At 38.4% G+C, this 17,317-nt stretch overlaps 1 protein-coding gene and 1 long non-coding RNA gene across 2 annotated transcripts in view; both read right to left on the bottom strand.

Moving 5' to 3' along the window:
- LOC107583778 (uncharacterized) overlaps positions 1-6,080 on the bottom strand; it is a 56,866-nt gene extending 50,786 nt beyond the window's left edge. Inside the window, exon 1 of the long non-coding RNA XR_001609069.1 lies at positions 5,943-6,080. This is a non-coding gene — a long non-coding RNA (uncharacterized lncRNA). The remainder of the gene's footprint in view (positions 1-5,942) is intronic.
- A 3,136-nt stretch (positions 6,081-9,216) lies between these two features.
- On the bottom strand, positions 9,217-13,749 carry LOC107583779 (cerebellin-1-like). Its single transcript, XM_016270090.1, has 3 exons — positions 13,179-13,749; positions 12,634-12,753; positions 9,217-9,489 (listed from the first exon to the last, which is right to left on the bottom strand). Exons 1-3 carry the CDS (start codon positions 13,431-13,433, stop codon positions 9,292-9,294), a joined length of 573 nt encoding a protein of 190 aa, XP_016125576.1. The 5' UTR covers positions 13,434-13,749; the 3' UTR covers positions 9,217-9,291.
- Positions 13,750-17,317: the final 3,568 nt, after the last annotated feature.

Here is a 17,317-nt window from a genome sequence, read left to right on the forward strand (position 1 = left end):
GAAAGTGTCATGCAGGGAATTGTGGGAATGCCAGTTTGTGGTTTTTCACTATAAATTACAGTGGAGATCAAAATTAGAGAACAACCTACAAATTTCAAGGTCATTGCTTTAGTCCTATTTAAAGTTATCCTAACAGTTTTTAAAGGGGTCATATTCAATTTTTCCGTTCTCTTTGAAGTGTTACAAGCTCTTGGTGCATAAAGAAGATCTGTAAAGTTGCAAAGACTAAAGTCTCAAATCCAAAGAGATATTCTTTATAAAAGTTAAGAGTCAACCACGCCTACCTAAAACTGTTCGTTCTAACATGCCCCCACATATCTACATCTACATCACAAAGTGGGAAGAAAGAAAGAAGGTGTAACTTTTATTCTCGCTGTAGTATTGTTGCTGCCGCCATGTCGTGAAGATGTTGTGTGTTTCGCTGTGAAAGAGAAACTACTTTGTTTGGCCTTCCAAAAGAGGACGATATCTGCTTCGTCATGCCTAGAGCTGATCCGTGCTGGCGTTGAGGAAATACATCAACGTTCTCTAACAAAATTAGAGAACACTTACAGATACCTCGAAGTTATTGGTGTTAATCTGGCACCTGGTGCTAATTTCCTTAATTATATGACGAACCCTGTTTAACTGGCAGCATTCCTCTAATTTTAACGGAGATTGCAAGATGGCAAGCAGCTCTAAGGAGATTGAAACCCTGCAACAGCCTAAATCCAGATGAAGGCTAAAGGGATGACCCTTTCAGCCACGGCAAGAGAAGTTGGTCATTCCAAATCTGTGATTACTTGAATATTGCAGCTTTACAATGACACTAATTCAAGTCTCCCAAAAAGGCTGGTCATCCACGTAAGACAAATGCATAAGAGGACAGAATAATGCGGAGACTCTCAATGGGGAATCGGTTCAACACTGCAGCTGAAATTGCTCACCAGTTCAGCGCTGAACAGGGCATGGATCTGTCTTGGCACGTTTAAGAGAAGTAGGACTGAAAGTGTACTCTGCAGTGACCAAGCCTCTCATTAACAGAAATAATCAAAAGGCTAGACTCACTTTTGCTGAGGAGCATGTTGTGTGGAAAGAGGAGAACTGGTCAGAAGTTCACTTCAGTGATGAAAGCAAGTTTAATTTATTTGGGTCCGATGGGAAACATTTAGTTTGGCATCAAACTGGGGAAAGACTGAACCCCATAAAGAAGTCAGTTAAAGGTAGAGGAGGAAGTGCCATGGTTTGGGGGATGCTTTCTGTAGTAGGAGTTGGGCCTCTTATACAGATACATGGCAGAGTGAATGCAAATGTTTATCAGAACCTCCTTCAGCAACGTGTGGTTCCGCATGCAAGCATCTCCCAATCAGCCTGCAATTTCCATGCAAAGACAATGTCCTCATCACACTGCAAAAAGGGTAAAGCATTTCATTGAAGCCAAGAACACTGAAATAATGAAAATGCTGGCCCAGGGTCCTGATCTAAACCTGTTTGAAAATCTCTGGAAAATCCATGGCGACAAAGTTATGGCTAAGAAACATACTGAAGTTACCGAACTATGGAAGAGAGTGGAAGAAGAGTGGACCCAGATCACACCAGCTCAGTGTGAGAAGCTAGAGATGTCCTGCAGCTGCAGATGTGCTGAAGTCATTCAAAGCAAGGACCTCTACACCTCCTACTAATTTCTGACACCTGTAACCCTCCAAAATTTTAGCTGTAATCTTCTTATTTGCTACAGTGGTTACTGTTTTCTAATTTTGATCACTGTGTTTTCCACAAAATAAAGGTTTTGATTCAATGCCTCAGTTATTTTGTCAAATATGTTAGTGGATCAGTGGTATACCTACAGTCAATATTCCTTCAAATTTGGAGTGATGATTTATAGAGTGAAAGTATTTATAGACTGATCTAAACCTTTTGACCTCCCATGATGGTGGTGAGTTCTTTCATCCAAAAACTGTACATTTAACAGTATTTTACTGTTTAACATTTTTAGTGTAGTCACAGTTATGAACCATGATTTCCTACTTGCAAGTTGGTGGCAGGGTCAGGGGCGTAGATTACACGGGGGACGTGTCCCCCCCACTTTTAATATCACTTAAATTCGTCCCCCGCAATTTTTCGGGCAAGTGTGTTCGCATAGAGGTTTTCAAGAGCTGGTGTGAATAAATATAGATTTAAATTCAAAGAGACAGGATAGTCTGTGCATGATCTGATGTTTTATTCAGACCCAGAATAAGGCGAGATGAACATCACGGAGCGCAGTGTGTGTTTCATTCATACTCGAAGCCGGAGGGCGCTCTCGCGCAGAAAGTCGTATGAGGAAATTCCTAATATGGACAAAAGCGTCCAGCTATGCTGTATGAAAACAGTTGTTTTCACAGAAAAACAGAAACGTTTGGAAACATGAAGATATTAAACATACGATTGCGACAATATATGGTTTATTTGTGTTTGTCAAGTCATCTTCAGGTAATAAATAAAGTATATGAACAATGCAGTGCTAATTGACATAGCATTTATTACAGTATTGGAACTATTCTGCCTTATTATGTGATAAAAAAAGTGTTTGTAGTATATAAACAAATCATTATTATTGGTTATTGTCCAGCAATTATCTGATTTCTAAGCCAATTAAAAGCTAGAAATGAGAGAACAATTAAAGTTGCCTATACACTACCAAAAGTTTGTTTGAATAGTAAGATTTTTTAATGTTTTTTAAAGAAGTCTCTTATGCTCACCAAGCCTGCATTTATTTGATCCAAAGTACAGCAAAACAGTAACATTTTGAAATATTTTTACTAGGCTATTTAAAATAACTATTTTCTTTTTGAATATATTTTAAAATTTAATTTATAGTGATTTCAAAGCAAATTTTTTTGCATCATTACTCCAGTCACACGATCCTTCAGAAATCATTCTGATATTCTGATTTGCTGCTCAAAAAACATTTATTATTATTGTGACGTTGAAAACAGCTGAGTAGAATTTTTTCAGGTTTCTTTGATGAATAGAAAGTTCAGAAGAACAGCATTTATCTGAAATAGAGATCTTTTGTAACATTATAAATGTCTTTATCATGACTTTTGATTAATTTAAAGCATCCTTCCTGAATAAAAGTATTCATTTCTATAATTTCTAATTATATTGACTCTTGAATGGTTTAGTGTATAATGTTACAAAAGCTTTTTATTTCACATAAATGCTGATCTTTGGATCTTTCTATTTATCAAAGAATCCTGAAAACATTTACTCAACTGTTTTAAATATTGATAACAATAATAATTAAAAAATGTTTCTTGAGCAGCAAATCAGCATATTAGAATGATTTCTGAAGGATGTGATATTGAAGACTGAAGTAATTATGCTGAAAATACAGTTTTGATCACAACAATCATTTTAAAATATATTCAAATAGAAAGCGGTTATTTTAAATAGTAAAAATATTTCACAATATTACTGCTTTTGCTGTACTTTGAATCAAATAAATGCAGGCTTGGTGAGCAGAAGAGACTTCTTTATAAAACATTAAAAATTACAATGTTACATTAAAATGTTATATTGTAATGCTGTATATATATAAAAACATTTCTGTCCCCCTCACTTCTGAAATGATGGCTACACCCTTGGGCAGGGTGGTATTAGGGGATGGGACACTGTCATTCTAGAGAATATTTGTTCAGACAAATATAGATGAGCCATCACTATACTTGATCTGTTTTCCCACAAGAGAAACATTACAAATTTCAAATGTGCTTATCTGTATAAAGTAAATTGAATTAATATTTATATTTAGCATTACACTAACCTAAAAATGAATTGACAGACTAAAAACCACAAAACCTATTTCATGGGGTCAAGGCATTCTATAGAAAAAGTAATAGACTCAACTACAACCAAACACTTTCAATCTTTCATACAAGTGAAATAATGCAGGGAGAAACGGTAGAACTGTAGGAAGAAATCCTAAAATGCATAATTTACCAAATGTCAAGATGTAGAGTTGAGATTAAACTATATGGCGATTTAGCAAACACTTCAAAAAGCAAAAAATGTCTCTTTTAAATAGTGTTTCATCACTCGTTGAGCTACAAATTCATGATCGGAGGATAATTTACCACCAAATAAGGAAGGTGCATTTACAGTCCACAGTCTCTATCTGTTATTGGATGTAGGCCTATTTTGTTTTTGTTCTTTTTACCAAGCATATTATTGGTCTAAAATACTCAAACACCACTTCTCTGGATAAATAACACAGTAATATCAAATTAGAAGCAAAACACCCTGCACAGCATCAAGCTCTCTTAACCCAAGCCACCTGCAGCAGATGTTGATGATGCTGCGAAATTTAAGCGATGGTGTGACGTGAGCGCATAACCCCGATAAAGCAGATAAAATGATGTCAACATCTCTGTCACTCGCTTCAAAAGCACAAATCAAATTCAGCAAGTGGTTCATTTAATTTCAGTGGCTATTATAATTACTCCACTCCTGTTCGAGCATCACAGTTAAAGTAAACATCAGTTAAAGTAAACATTCCTAATATGGTTCCTCATATGGCAATTAAAATTCAATCAGTGTCTCACCACTTTCCCTTTTAATTGCTGCTCTCTCTCTCTCACCTCTCTTTTTGCCTTAGCATTTAAGAAATAACTATCACTGAGCTGTCCTCTAATTGCTTGTCACTGGGCATGGTTTTAGAAGCTATATTTTGAAATTGGCGAGGTTTGCAAACATTGGGACAGAAAGACGTTGTCCTTTGCCAAGAGTCAGTAAAGAGTAATTTTGTGTCTGAGAAGAAAGATACAGATTACGCTCAACTCATTTATTCAGTTATCAAGGCCTTCACTTATCTTGTGAGTTATATTAATTTTTTTCTACAAAAGTACAACATTTCACCGAATTATTATACAGCCTATAGTGTGTTAGTTTAGAACCTGCCTGCTTACGTTTACAAGTGATTAAGGCAATACTGCAATTAACTGAAACATAATACCATGCTCATAATTAGAGTAAGCATAAGTACTGTGGTTTTATTCGCACTATAGGAATGTATACCATTTTTTAAATAAAAGACTAGCGAAAAGGCCAAGAAACCTCTGGGCCAAATACTGAAAAAGTTTGTAAATGGAAATTACTTTGGTGCATAATCTCAAAAAATGATAACCAAGTCCAGTAAGAGGAGAAGATCGCACACCAAATTGTCGAAGAAATTACTAAATGATTTTATTCAGAGGCCAAACAAGTGCCAAAAAATAAATAAATAAACAACCTTGCTCAGTGCAAAGAAAAAACATCTTTGATTCAGTATTTACCTCATATAATGAAATGGACTTTAACATGCATTAATACGCACGGTAATATTTGACAGAGCTTCCAAAGATATTACTGCATGGCAATAGCATTTGATATTATCTGAATAAAAGCATTTTATAATAATTTTTTTTACGATTATGTGTGTGAGCTTCTTTTCTTGCTGGACTTGGCTACACTTTTAAAAAAAAATCCCACTTTGACTCAAAACATAAAACAATTTTAAAATATAATTAAAGACAAAATTGTGATAAATGAAGTCACACTTCTATCCTGGGGTGGAAATGAGCTTCAAATAAAGGGCAAATAAATATTGTGCGTGGTTGGTCGGAGTAGGCCCTACAAATAATATAAACAAAATCAAAACAATCACAATTCTGACGAATAATTTAAGTAACGCAACAGCGTTTAAACGGATTTAAAAAGAGCTTCAAGCATTCGTTGTAAACATATTAGTCCAAACCAGTTCCTTATTTAATAGCAATAATCGTACTATTTGTGTGCATGGAAACGTAGTTATTCAGTTTGATGTCACGCAGTCTTTTTTCCAGTCACCCGTGCACTTTAACAAAAAAACACCTTCTTTTTCTCCCTTCATGTAGTGTTACCACCTCAATCTCCCCCTCTGTCAATCTTAAACAGAAACTCACTTCCAGGAGAGACACCATATGGTTGTTTTTCGGCGTTATGGGTCTCTCGCGTCGCCGTAATGCGCGAAGGCCGAGGTCTCCGGGAATCCAGTCAGAGCAGTAGAGATGGATAACGCGCCTTCCTCCAGTCAACGGACCAGGCTCGCGCCCAGTAGGGAACCATCCCTAGCGCCCAGAGAGGCACCTGGCACGTGCCACAGTAGAGAACATTTGGCGTGTCTCACGCGGCCTTTAGGCTACCCCACTCCATAACACCGCGCTCACACGCCGACATAAATCCAGATGATTGATTTCACATTTTATCTGATGACTTTTATTTTATGGCTGATTTAAGAGTGTAATAAATGTTGGTCAGTCATATGAGTTCAATAGTGCACTCATAAGTACTTACTAAAATACAGAACAAGTTTATGCACTGACAGTGAGCAATCTAACTCTATAAACCCTACTGAATCATATTTGATACAACTTGACTATCCATGCAGATTTTTTTTTTTTTTGAAAAAAAAAAAATTATGTAGGCTACAGAAGTTATCAAATATTATACAACAGGCTTTTGACGAAGATTTAATTATACATCTCTATATGTTTTGGCCCCCTAAAATGAAAACTATGGCTATTTGGTCATAAAATTAAGCATTTAAATACCATCTTACTAAGATATTTTTGGGACATACAGAGTGACAACTGATATTTATTTGCAATTTATGTAAGTAGTCTATTATAGTGTTAGTAATCTCTTTGATTTACATTACATTTTCGCCTTATAAATAACAAATGCACAAAATTGCATATATTTAGTCTACTTAGTTTTGGGCCTTAGTTTATAATTTAACCTTTTTTCTTCCTTGAGTGTGAGCTCCATATTCCCACTAGCTATATAATACTATATGGAGCATAAAAGCCTGATGTTTCAAATAAGATACAAACATCAAACACCTTTTTTATAGATTGCCTTTTATACTCCATTTTCTGACTATAATTTTATGTCAAGCTTTGCAGGACAAGGAAACTCTGTAGCCTCTGTTAAATATGTAATGCAATATTCAAACAAATGGTAAAGACTGATCTTGAACCGTAACAACACATATTAAAAATCTGCATTGCACTTAAACATCAACATGCCATAATTACCACTTAGCCTAATTTAAATTGATCTTTTTCTCACTCTCCTTTCCCCTTCACTTCCCACATGCCCCTCTGCTCTCATTCCATAGTTCTGCTCAGACAAATGATAAGTGTGCAGACACTAATGAGTGGTTTTAAACGGGCATGTACTGTCTGGGCACAGACCAGCAGGGACACTATGACTCCTATGGTGCGGTGTTAACGTTTCACAGCTCAACACTTATCTATTCACCCTCTTCATATCCTCAGAATGGTGAGCACCGAAGCAGCAAGTTTTCTTGAGAGGGCCCTCAAACGCAGCATTATTTCGCATTGTGAAGTGATAGCGATATAATGTGCTGAGGTAAGCGTCGCCTGTCAGAATGCTGAGCTCCTGTTGCTATGTTGGAAGGGTAGGGTGAGGGTTCATCTCTGGTTCCATTTTTGTGTTTGTTATTATGCAAATACAAATATGACTCAATTTCAACCTTTCTGTCCAATTATGAGTATTTTTAGTTTGGTTACAGCTCTTGTGCATGGTACAGCTAAAATAAATATGGGATGACGGAGACTGTCATCAAATGAAGCCAAGAATCACATGTATTAAAAATCCCTTTCATGGTATGAAATGCCTCAAGGAAAAAGCAAAAGTAAAAACTAGAAAAAGAGTAGGAAAGACGTACACGCAACATGATTTTTGTGTAAACAGTTGGGTTTGCTTATTATGCAAGCACTAATTTCCCCCCAGGAGCTCATTAGAGCCTTGAGTGCAGCAGAGAGAGGCCCCAATCACCCGGTTGAGAGAGAAAGAGACCGAGACAGATACAGGGAGAGAGAGACCAGCCAAGTATATCTACATCATGAGAGAGCACAATGAGACACACTGAGAGTGTGTCATTGTGTCTCTGTGGCACTCACACACACACAGAGCTTTGTCAGAAGTCATTTTAGTGAAATTATGTGTGTTTGTAGCTCTGTAAAACATGTAGGTGACAATCTTAAAATTTCAAAAGCACAGAATCAGATTAAGAAAAATAAAAAGTACCATTTAATTTTTATTGAATCAAAGAAAAAAAACAATGGTTAATTGATTAAAAGGGAGGATTTTGTCTGTTAAATATTCACATATATCTTACAATCAATGATAATAAAACATTTTACTTTATAGTATTTCTGATATAGTTCATCTTAGCCACATTTTTTGACCGAAACAAAAACAAGAAGCATTTGTAGTTGGACAGCAGCCTGAAAATCCACACACAATCACTAAGTATTATCACTGAAATACAGAAATACAGAGTTGACCAGATTCATTTAGGCATTGAGTATATCATAATCATATAGAAACTTTTATGTATTTATATATGTATAGATCCAGTATGCAGTCTTTTCGAGGGATTCAGAGATCCTTCAGTCATGACAGAGCAAAGACACCCTCTCAGAGACAAGAAAGGGTGAGCTGGAGGAAGCCAGAAAAGAAGGGGCGACTGGATTGAAAGGAATGACAATGACATTTGAGGCTCACAGTATGTACGTATGGAGAGAATATACAACGATGTGACCTGTGTGAAATGGGGGTCTGGACTATTGAAGTGCAATCCTTAAAGCAGATGAAGACTTTTGAGGGTGGACTGTGATGAGATGAGTAAGAGGGCGGTGGGAAGGGCTACGATCCTCTGTGTGCTTTCTTTCCATATTATTTCAATTATCATAAGGATAATAAAAAAGGTTTTGGCTGTCCAGAGCTGTAGTCAAGCAGCAGAGCAAAGTGAGTGCAACGGAGAGCCTGCACACACTAAATTTTCTCTTCCTATATATTTTCTTTACATTCTCGCTATCATTCTATCTCTCGTCTGCCCTCATATCCCTTCTATCGCCCACAAGCTGGCAAGCTAAAGAGCAATAGTCCCTCCGTGGCATGCCCCTCCTCTACAGAGGGAAGACCAGGAAGCCGGAGAAGGTGGAGTACTTCCAGCCGCCCATCAGGTTGCCTCGCTCCAGCTTGAGGTAGGCGCGGTCACCTTTCTCCATTTGAATCAGAACACCATTACTGGCCGCTTCGCGTGTGACGTCCTGATCCCCGGCGAAGGCGGAGATCACTGGCCAGCCATTGTGCATCAGGCTCACCTGTAACATGGGAGCATATAGATTAGCTGGTCGACTCGTCTGCCCTCATATCCCTTCTATCTCCCACAAGCTGGCAAGCTAAAGAGCAATAGTCCCTCCGTGGCATGCCCCTCCTCTACAGAGGAAAGACCAGGAAGCCGGAGAAGGTGGAGTACTTCCAGCCGCCCATCAGGTTGCCTCGCTCCAGCTTGAGGTATGCGCGGTCACCTTTCTCCATTTGAATCAGAACACCATTACTGGCCGCTTCGCGTGTGACGTCCTGATCCCCGGCGAAGGCGGAGATCACTGGCCAGCCATTGTGCATCAGGCTCACCTGTAACATGGGAGCATATAGATTAGCTGGTCGAATCCCATTGGTGCGAAAGGACGTACTTTCTTTTGGCTGTCTAATTTTGCTTAAAGAAACTGAAAAGTGAATTTTCTTGAACAATTGAGCATATAAATTACTAAGCAGGTATTGCTCGGCTGGATAAAACACACATACAAAACCCCAATGGGACAACGGGAAACTGTAATGTTATAGGGAACCCAAAGGTTGCGGGTTAGAGTCTCGTACCAGCAGGGATTGTAGGTGGGGGGAGTGAATGTACAGCGCTCTCTTCCACCTTCAATACCACGACTGAGGTGCCCTTGAGCAAGGCACCGAACCCCCAACTGCTCCACGGGCGCCGCAGCATAAATCGCTGCCCACTGCTCCGGGTGTGTGTTCACTGCTGTGTGTGTGCACTTTGGATGGGTTAAATGCAGAGCACTAATTCCAAGTATGGGTCACCATACTTGGCCACATGTCACGTCACTTTCACTTTATTAGTATAAATCAAAGTCTGTTTTAATCTTTTAACCAACAATAACATGCATAATCTATACATGTTTGTTCCCTTTCTTGTTGCTCACTGACAAGTCCCTTGATAATATAGTAGACAACTCCTCATGAAATCATAAAAGTTGATAAAAGCATTTATGGGCCTTTGCCAGGGGAAATGAAAATGGCACATTACTTTATTTGTGTCTGTTTTTCTATGCCAGCCATGCTCAGACAGAGCCAGAAGAAGGGCGAAAATTACATTTGATACCACTAAGAACTCTCAGTGAGAAATTAGCTTGTGATTATTGGAAAGGCACCTTTGAATGTTGTGCATGACCATCAGATAACAAAAACACTGTTAAAATAGCAAAAACACTGTTACACAATGAGAAACCACTCTTACACAGAGATAAAAAGCCACAAAAGGCTCACCACTAACAAGCCCTCATCATGACTCAATGCATTTTTTCACAGAATGCCAAGTGATGCTCTATCTCGTTTTTTCGGCTGACTTTAACCTTTCGAAAAACAAACCTCCAGCTTTGAGGCCCTGAAATTCTAATTCCATCCTCATTCTTCAAGTACATGTAAAACATATAAATGGACCATTGTATGGAAGAACTCAAAAACAAGATGTGAGATAATGTGAACGGATCTCAACACACAATTTAATGCTGCATTGAACTGAACCGACAGACAGCTTCCTGTCCAAATGACGCAGTGAAGTGATGGAGGACAACCCCCCTCTTTCTCTTTCTCTCTCTTTCAGTCCCTTTGCTTGTCTCAGTCATACATAATGGTTGGACATGAACGAGACGACAAAATATTTTTCCTCCTCCTTTGTCATATCTATTTACAGGGGCATTATTTTAGGTCAGAGAGTAATTTTCTTAATTACCGTCTGTCACATCTGCGGGTTCAAAGAGAATTGTGCACCACAAAATATGGGCAGTAATCAATATTCAAATGCATGGCTGTCTGCTGCTTTGTCTATTGAAAATGGTTGCTTTAAGCTTTGTATGAGAAGAACTTTCTGTGACAATTTGACTCCTCAGTCTGTGTCAGTATTCCCCAAAGACAACAAAATATGTGTTAACTAAATCATGTTTGTGAGTTTTATGACACAATTAACTTATAATGAAAACAACTGACTAGAATTTTAAATAGAGAATGTGATTACTTGATTGTGACACCTAAACCAGACCAGAATTTAAAAAGCTTTTGCCCATCAGACACCAATGTTGTCAGATGGACTTGTCCTTTGGGTATTGAAGTACATTACTCTGTGACACAATATAAAATTGACTATATGGATATGACCAGAGGTTTTAAACTGAACGAAACTGCAATCAAATAGATAAGATATATGTACACCCAATGTATGCAGTCTTACTTCCAAGCAATTGATTGGGATCCATACAGGTACTATGTGTGTTGCTGGATTATTTATGGAGCCTTTCAGATCTCTGTGTGTGTGTGTGTGTGTGTGTGTGTTTATCATATGTTCTGCATGCTAATAGAGAGGCCTGCTCCTCCCTCTCAGATCAACAGAGTGGAATTTATGTTTTCTTTGAAGTACTAAGTGTGAATGTAGATAGAACAACAAATGAAATATTTATTCTGCCAGCTAAACAAAATATTTCTCACACACTGTGTTACTCCAGCCAAAAATATGGAAGGAGTTGAGAAAAACCTTGTTTACAAAAAAAGGTGGCACTTGAACAGATTGAAACAAAGGACTATACAAAAACCAGCATTAAATCAATTATAGATCTGTGCAAGATAATATGCTTTAAAAATTACAAAAACATTTTCTGTTTGGTCTGGACACATATGAATTACCTAAGCATTATTAGGACAATAATTTTATTTTAAAACAATCAATTGAAAACACCATTCGGTCTTAAAAAGTCTGGCCTTTCACACTTAATACACAGCATAACCTAATAGCCCATAAGCTTTGCGCAAAATCATTGCATCTGATAAAAAGGTATAAATAAATGTATAAGGTACAACTATAATTCTTGTAATTCCTGTGAGCACCGTAAAAAAAACATAACTAAATAGGCCTTCCAATGCAAGACGTGTTTTCTCTTATATTATTCGTCCTAATTAAATGATCATAGTTGGATTAGAGCTTTGATTTCAATATATGTGTTGTCTCATCTTATATTGTTTGTGTGCGTCGTATACACAACTCCAACTCATTGTCTTCAATTAGTCAGTGTTTCAGTAATGAATATGGATATGTGGGATTTAACTTGCTTCTAATTCAGTCGCCGATCAGAGCGGAATAACGGGATATAATTGTCAAATCTCCAAGAAACAAGACAGCGACTGCGCTTTAATTAGACAAAGATAGTCTACATGTTTTTTTTATATATGTAAGTATTATTTGTGCCGTGCAGATTTCAACAAAAACAGGAGGCGAATCTGTCTCGCGCGTTCCCTGTCCATGGTCCTGAACACGCGCCAGCCTTGTCTACGCGCCAAATTTTAGGCTGGTTGTTAATCTCGTGCTAATTGAGGGAATACAAGAAAACGTTCCTCTCTAGACAACTGAAAATTTCACATTTTCCCACACACTTTACTATCCCACGCGCACCACAGAACACTTCAAAGACTGGTGAGCATAAAGGTACGAGCACTTACCTGGATCGTTTGACGATTATACACTTTCACTACGTAGAAATTAAAACTATATATCCCTTTGCGCGGGGCGAAGAAATTGCTCCTTTCCTCATCAAAACTTCTACCGACGTTCACAAGTACCTGAAGGAGGATGCAGACATCAGAATGGAAGTCAAATAATGCGTAAAATCTCTTTAAAAAACGTCTTGGCTCTTACTTGAAATTTTACAATGGAAACCCGCTAGTGTAGAGCAGCAAACCGTTTAAAGCATTTCGTGATTCATTATATATAACAGAGGAGATGGAGAAGAGTTTTATGACACGGCTATTAGATATAATTGAAAGCCATTAGCCTGTAATTGACCTTTAACGAAGTGTAAGGGAATGTGACACCTCCCCAGACTACACATACCAGTTAAATGTTTGACTGCTCTAATATTTCTTTGATTGTGTATCTAGTTTGTATTTGTAACTGTGACATAAAAATCCTCCCGCAATTCCCAACCGGCGAACGCGTAAAAAGTAACCAAACAAAAGAAGTGTCCATTTCCACAGTGAAAATTTACCTGATCGAAGTAGATCACCATTGTTCGATTGCTCATCTCCGACGGCTCGTGGTTCGTGTTCCTCACCACGGAAAAAGCCACTTTGGCGCTTCCCGAGCGCACCGATATCCCAAGAGCCGTCCCAGTGGGATCCGAGGTGGGATTTGAGTCGCACACGACCAAGCATTTCCCCTCCAGTACGATGGGTTCTGTCTCGTTCTGTGCGTATGCATGGCACACTAACCACACTGCGCCTAGCACCAACGTCAACATCATGCCAACTTCACTCCGCACCTAACAGCAGTCTTCTCCCACAGACACAGCGCGCTCAAATCCCAAACCAAAATCACTCCAAACCTGTCCTCACTGTAAAACGAAGTCCTTCCAAACAGTTCAAGTCAAAACTACAAGAGTTTTCCCCCTCGTTCCCGTCTCAGTCCGTAGTGGAAGAGCCGACTTTAAGCGGATCAAGGCCCTTACCGAGCTCGCGCGCAGTAGAATACATAGCGCGTGGAGTCCGTCTGCTCGCGCGCTCAATTATTGATATGTGAGATATTAGAAGTGAAACACAAAGGCTCGCGAGCGCAATCCTCCCGCCCTCCCCTCCGGGCCCCCAATCAGCGCAGGAGACGGGCTTTACTTTTCCAATCCTTTTCCAAGCCAATGCACGGACCGCCTCTTCTCGTGACAGCGCCGGTGGGGTCCCACCCCTCAAAAGAAGCATCTTACAGGTGGACTCTTCTCAGCAGACAGAAGGGGATGACACCCCGATCCTCGGAAAATGGGGGCGCGTTATTTTGTCATCGTACTACCGGACACAAGGACGCAGTTTGTTCTTCCGTGCCATGTTAAAATATTACTCCAGATGAATGGATTGTGAGCGCGCGGAAACACAGCGGAGGTTGTCTTCACGAACGCCGGATGGAAGAAGTTCACAAAGTTGTTTTTGCTCACTATCGGACTGCTATTGCTCAGATAAGGACACTTCACGAAAGCAGTGATGATTAGACATTCTTCTACAGATGGACAAGCCAACTTTAAGCAGGGAGGACTATGGTGTTACAAAAAGTTATTTTTACAGAAAAATAATATAAAAATGCTACAGTAGACAGGTGTTAATTGGTTACCTTATAAAATGTAAAGGAAAAAATATATTAGATTTAATAGACAATAAATGTAATTTAATTGTAAAAAAAAAGGGGGGGGGGGGTTGGACGTGAATGAACTGCCATAGCTATACTTTATTACATTTTATTAACATTCAACAAAAACCAATGTTGAAAACTATGTTTTGCTTCTATAAACCGTTTAAAATAGTAAAAAATACATTCCTGAAAGAAAATAGTAAGAGACGTTCCTGCAAGGTCATTCGCATTTTATTAGCATGTTTTATTGACTTCATAAGGGTGTTATTTATTTATTTTACTTAGTTGTTTGTTAATTCATTTCAAATGGTGTTTTATAATACTGTGCTGTCTAGGCCTGTATGTATTTTTGGCTATGGTTCATAAATAAGTAAAAAAAGCCAGTACAATCTGCTATATTCCACAAAGCAGATTTGAATAGTTAAAGTAGCCTACAGTAAGTTGGTATGTTATTTAGTGACATAGTTGTGAAATGTAAAATACACATGCATAATGCCTCCCATAACGCTTGAAACGTTGATTTTTTTTTTTCAGTGAAGTTCTGGCAACCACGGATGATAGCTTTTTTTTTGTAAATTTAAAATAATTTTAAAGAAATGTAAAACACTCATGGAAGTCGTTAATTCAATCAATAGAAAAATCTATATCATATTACAGTTCCAGCTGACTGTAATATTCGGACGTACTATAACTCCACCAATCTTTGCCACATTTTCCTCATGAAAACCGATGGTGAATTGTGAATACACGGAGAAGCCTTAGTATATTTACGCCACAAAATTTAGGGAGCATATGCTGTTGCTCAAAATATTTCGCCCAGACTTTGGACATGTTGATGGGATGTGGCGTCTGAGGCCCGCGCGTGTCTCATTTTTCTGACAGCACTCATTCTGCGCCAGCGCAGTTCCAACATGACATTTAATAAATGAGATCACTGAGCAGGTTTTAGCAGGAAAAGGGACATGGCGAGCTAAACAAGAACAGAGGACGAGCTTGACATTTGAAAGAAACCGCGACAACAAAGCATGTATGATGAGTTGAGCTGAAGAGTTCATTAAATTTGATGCCATTCTATGAAGGGGAACTGTTTTTGGTTATCAGACCTGAAGCTGGTAAATGGATGAGTTAATAAATAAAATAAAATAAAAATAAATAAAAACACAATTGAGTCAGATATTTTTGTGTGCACACCACTGTATGGACACCTGCTGTTACGGTGAAAGCAAAGAGAATAAACAGTATCTCACCACTATATCTCAACAGGAGCGGACAGCAGTCAGCATGTCACCTATTCACTTTATCAAAAGAAATGTCCTAAAGAAGAGATGGTGAGCTGTAGGCACAGCTTTAGTGAGGTCAGCAACCCACAAGACTGCAGTGGTGCAGTGTTATTTAAAAAAAATACTAAAATTGAAAAGTTTAATTTCTGCCATAATTGCCCTAAAAGTACAAATCAACATGTTGAACGTTAAAAAACACAGTTATACATTCAACACAGTACACTTCTGATCACTATGAATTTATACCAACTGAGAAAATTTAACCAAAATTACAGAGATTAGTTGGATGAAAAGGATGAAGGCAACGATTTTTATTATAACTATTCAAACAAACAAAATCACATTTTGGAAACCATATAACTTAATCATTGTAGGCCTAGAGTAGCACATTCATAAACCTGATGCAGGTCATTTAGAGATCATGTAGGATGGATGGACAGACAGACGGACGGACAGACAGACAAACAGACAGACAGATAGAGACAGAAAGACAAGACAGATAGATATGACAGTTGCCTGATGCTGTAGATGAACAATGAAAGCCAGGTTAGTGGAGCGTCAGGACAGATGTTGTCTTGTGACAGCTTCCCTGTGAGGAATGTCCTGTCACACTCCACATCCCGCAGGTCTTGTTGCATCATTCTGTTGCCCAAGGTGCTTCCATCTCCCCGCATCATGAAGCGAGAATGGTGTAAATAAATAAATACAGAGAGAGAGAGAGAGAGGGAGGTGTGTCAGTGACATGTTAAGCGTAACATTGTGTGTGCTTGTGCCAGCTGGCTCGCAATGCCTGGCTGCTAGTGCGGGAAAACACCTAGTACATAATAACAAAATGCATGTCTAAATGATGAGAAAAAGAAAATCAAGGTAAGTATATATCCCTCCCAGCAGAGTAAGACTACGCGGTACACCGTCATTAAAGAACAATTAGCATGCAAACACCTCAGTTCTCAAAAGGAGAAGTTAACAACCAAAGTAATTAGCACACTAAAATATTTATCACCTTGCAAATGACATGTTTTCCCTGAGAGCCTCCATAACTCCAAGCATTCTTTAGTTATTGTTTGCTTATGGAGAACTAAAAAGCAAGCTTCTCACAGAGGTGCCTTGGCTTCGCAGTTTTGTAACTAAATACAGATTCATTTGACTGCAAATAATCCTCCGAGCTAAACTGTTTTCAATTCCAAACAGGATTGGGAGGCATAACCGATATTGCTCCAAGCTTGTTTCCCTTTCTGAAATGAAAGATTGATACTAATCATATTAAAACTTGAGGTTGGCACACTGTATATTTAATGAACCTTGTTCTCTTTTCATTTTACACATTTTGAGGTGAAAGTGATGATTAACTTGATTAGGAGAGGACTGCAACCAATTTTTTGCTGGGAGTAATCCAATCAAGAATGTAAAGTGTTGTAAATGCAATTTGACAAATCACATTAGTCTGTTATTGGCGGCCTGGTGGTGGCTCATCAGAAATACAGTTTCTGTCCTGTAGGCGATTCAATAATATGATTTTAAAAGAGTTTGGCTCAGTCCACTCCAGCGGGGATGTACAAGGACAACAGGGAAGGTGTACAATGGTGTCACTGCTTTAAACTTTTTTATTATGTGTCAGCAAGGGAAAGGCGTGTATGGTTGTTTACCTTTCAGAATGTATTTTAAATTCCAATTTGATTTTGAATTTTGGCAGCAAACAAAATATAGAATTGCAATTCAATGAATTGAAATTCTT

This window comes from Sinocyclocheilus grahami, unplaced genomic scaffold (assembly GCF_001515645.1).
Source record: "Sinocyclocheilus grahami isolate Dianchi unplaced genomic scaffold, SAMN03320097.WGS_v1.1 scaffold55.1, whole genome shotgun sequence".
NCBI lineage: Eukaryota > Metazoa > Chordata > Actinopteri > Cypriniformes > Cyprinidae > Sinocyclocheilus > Sinocyclocheilus grahami.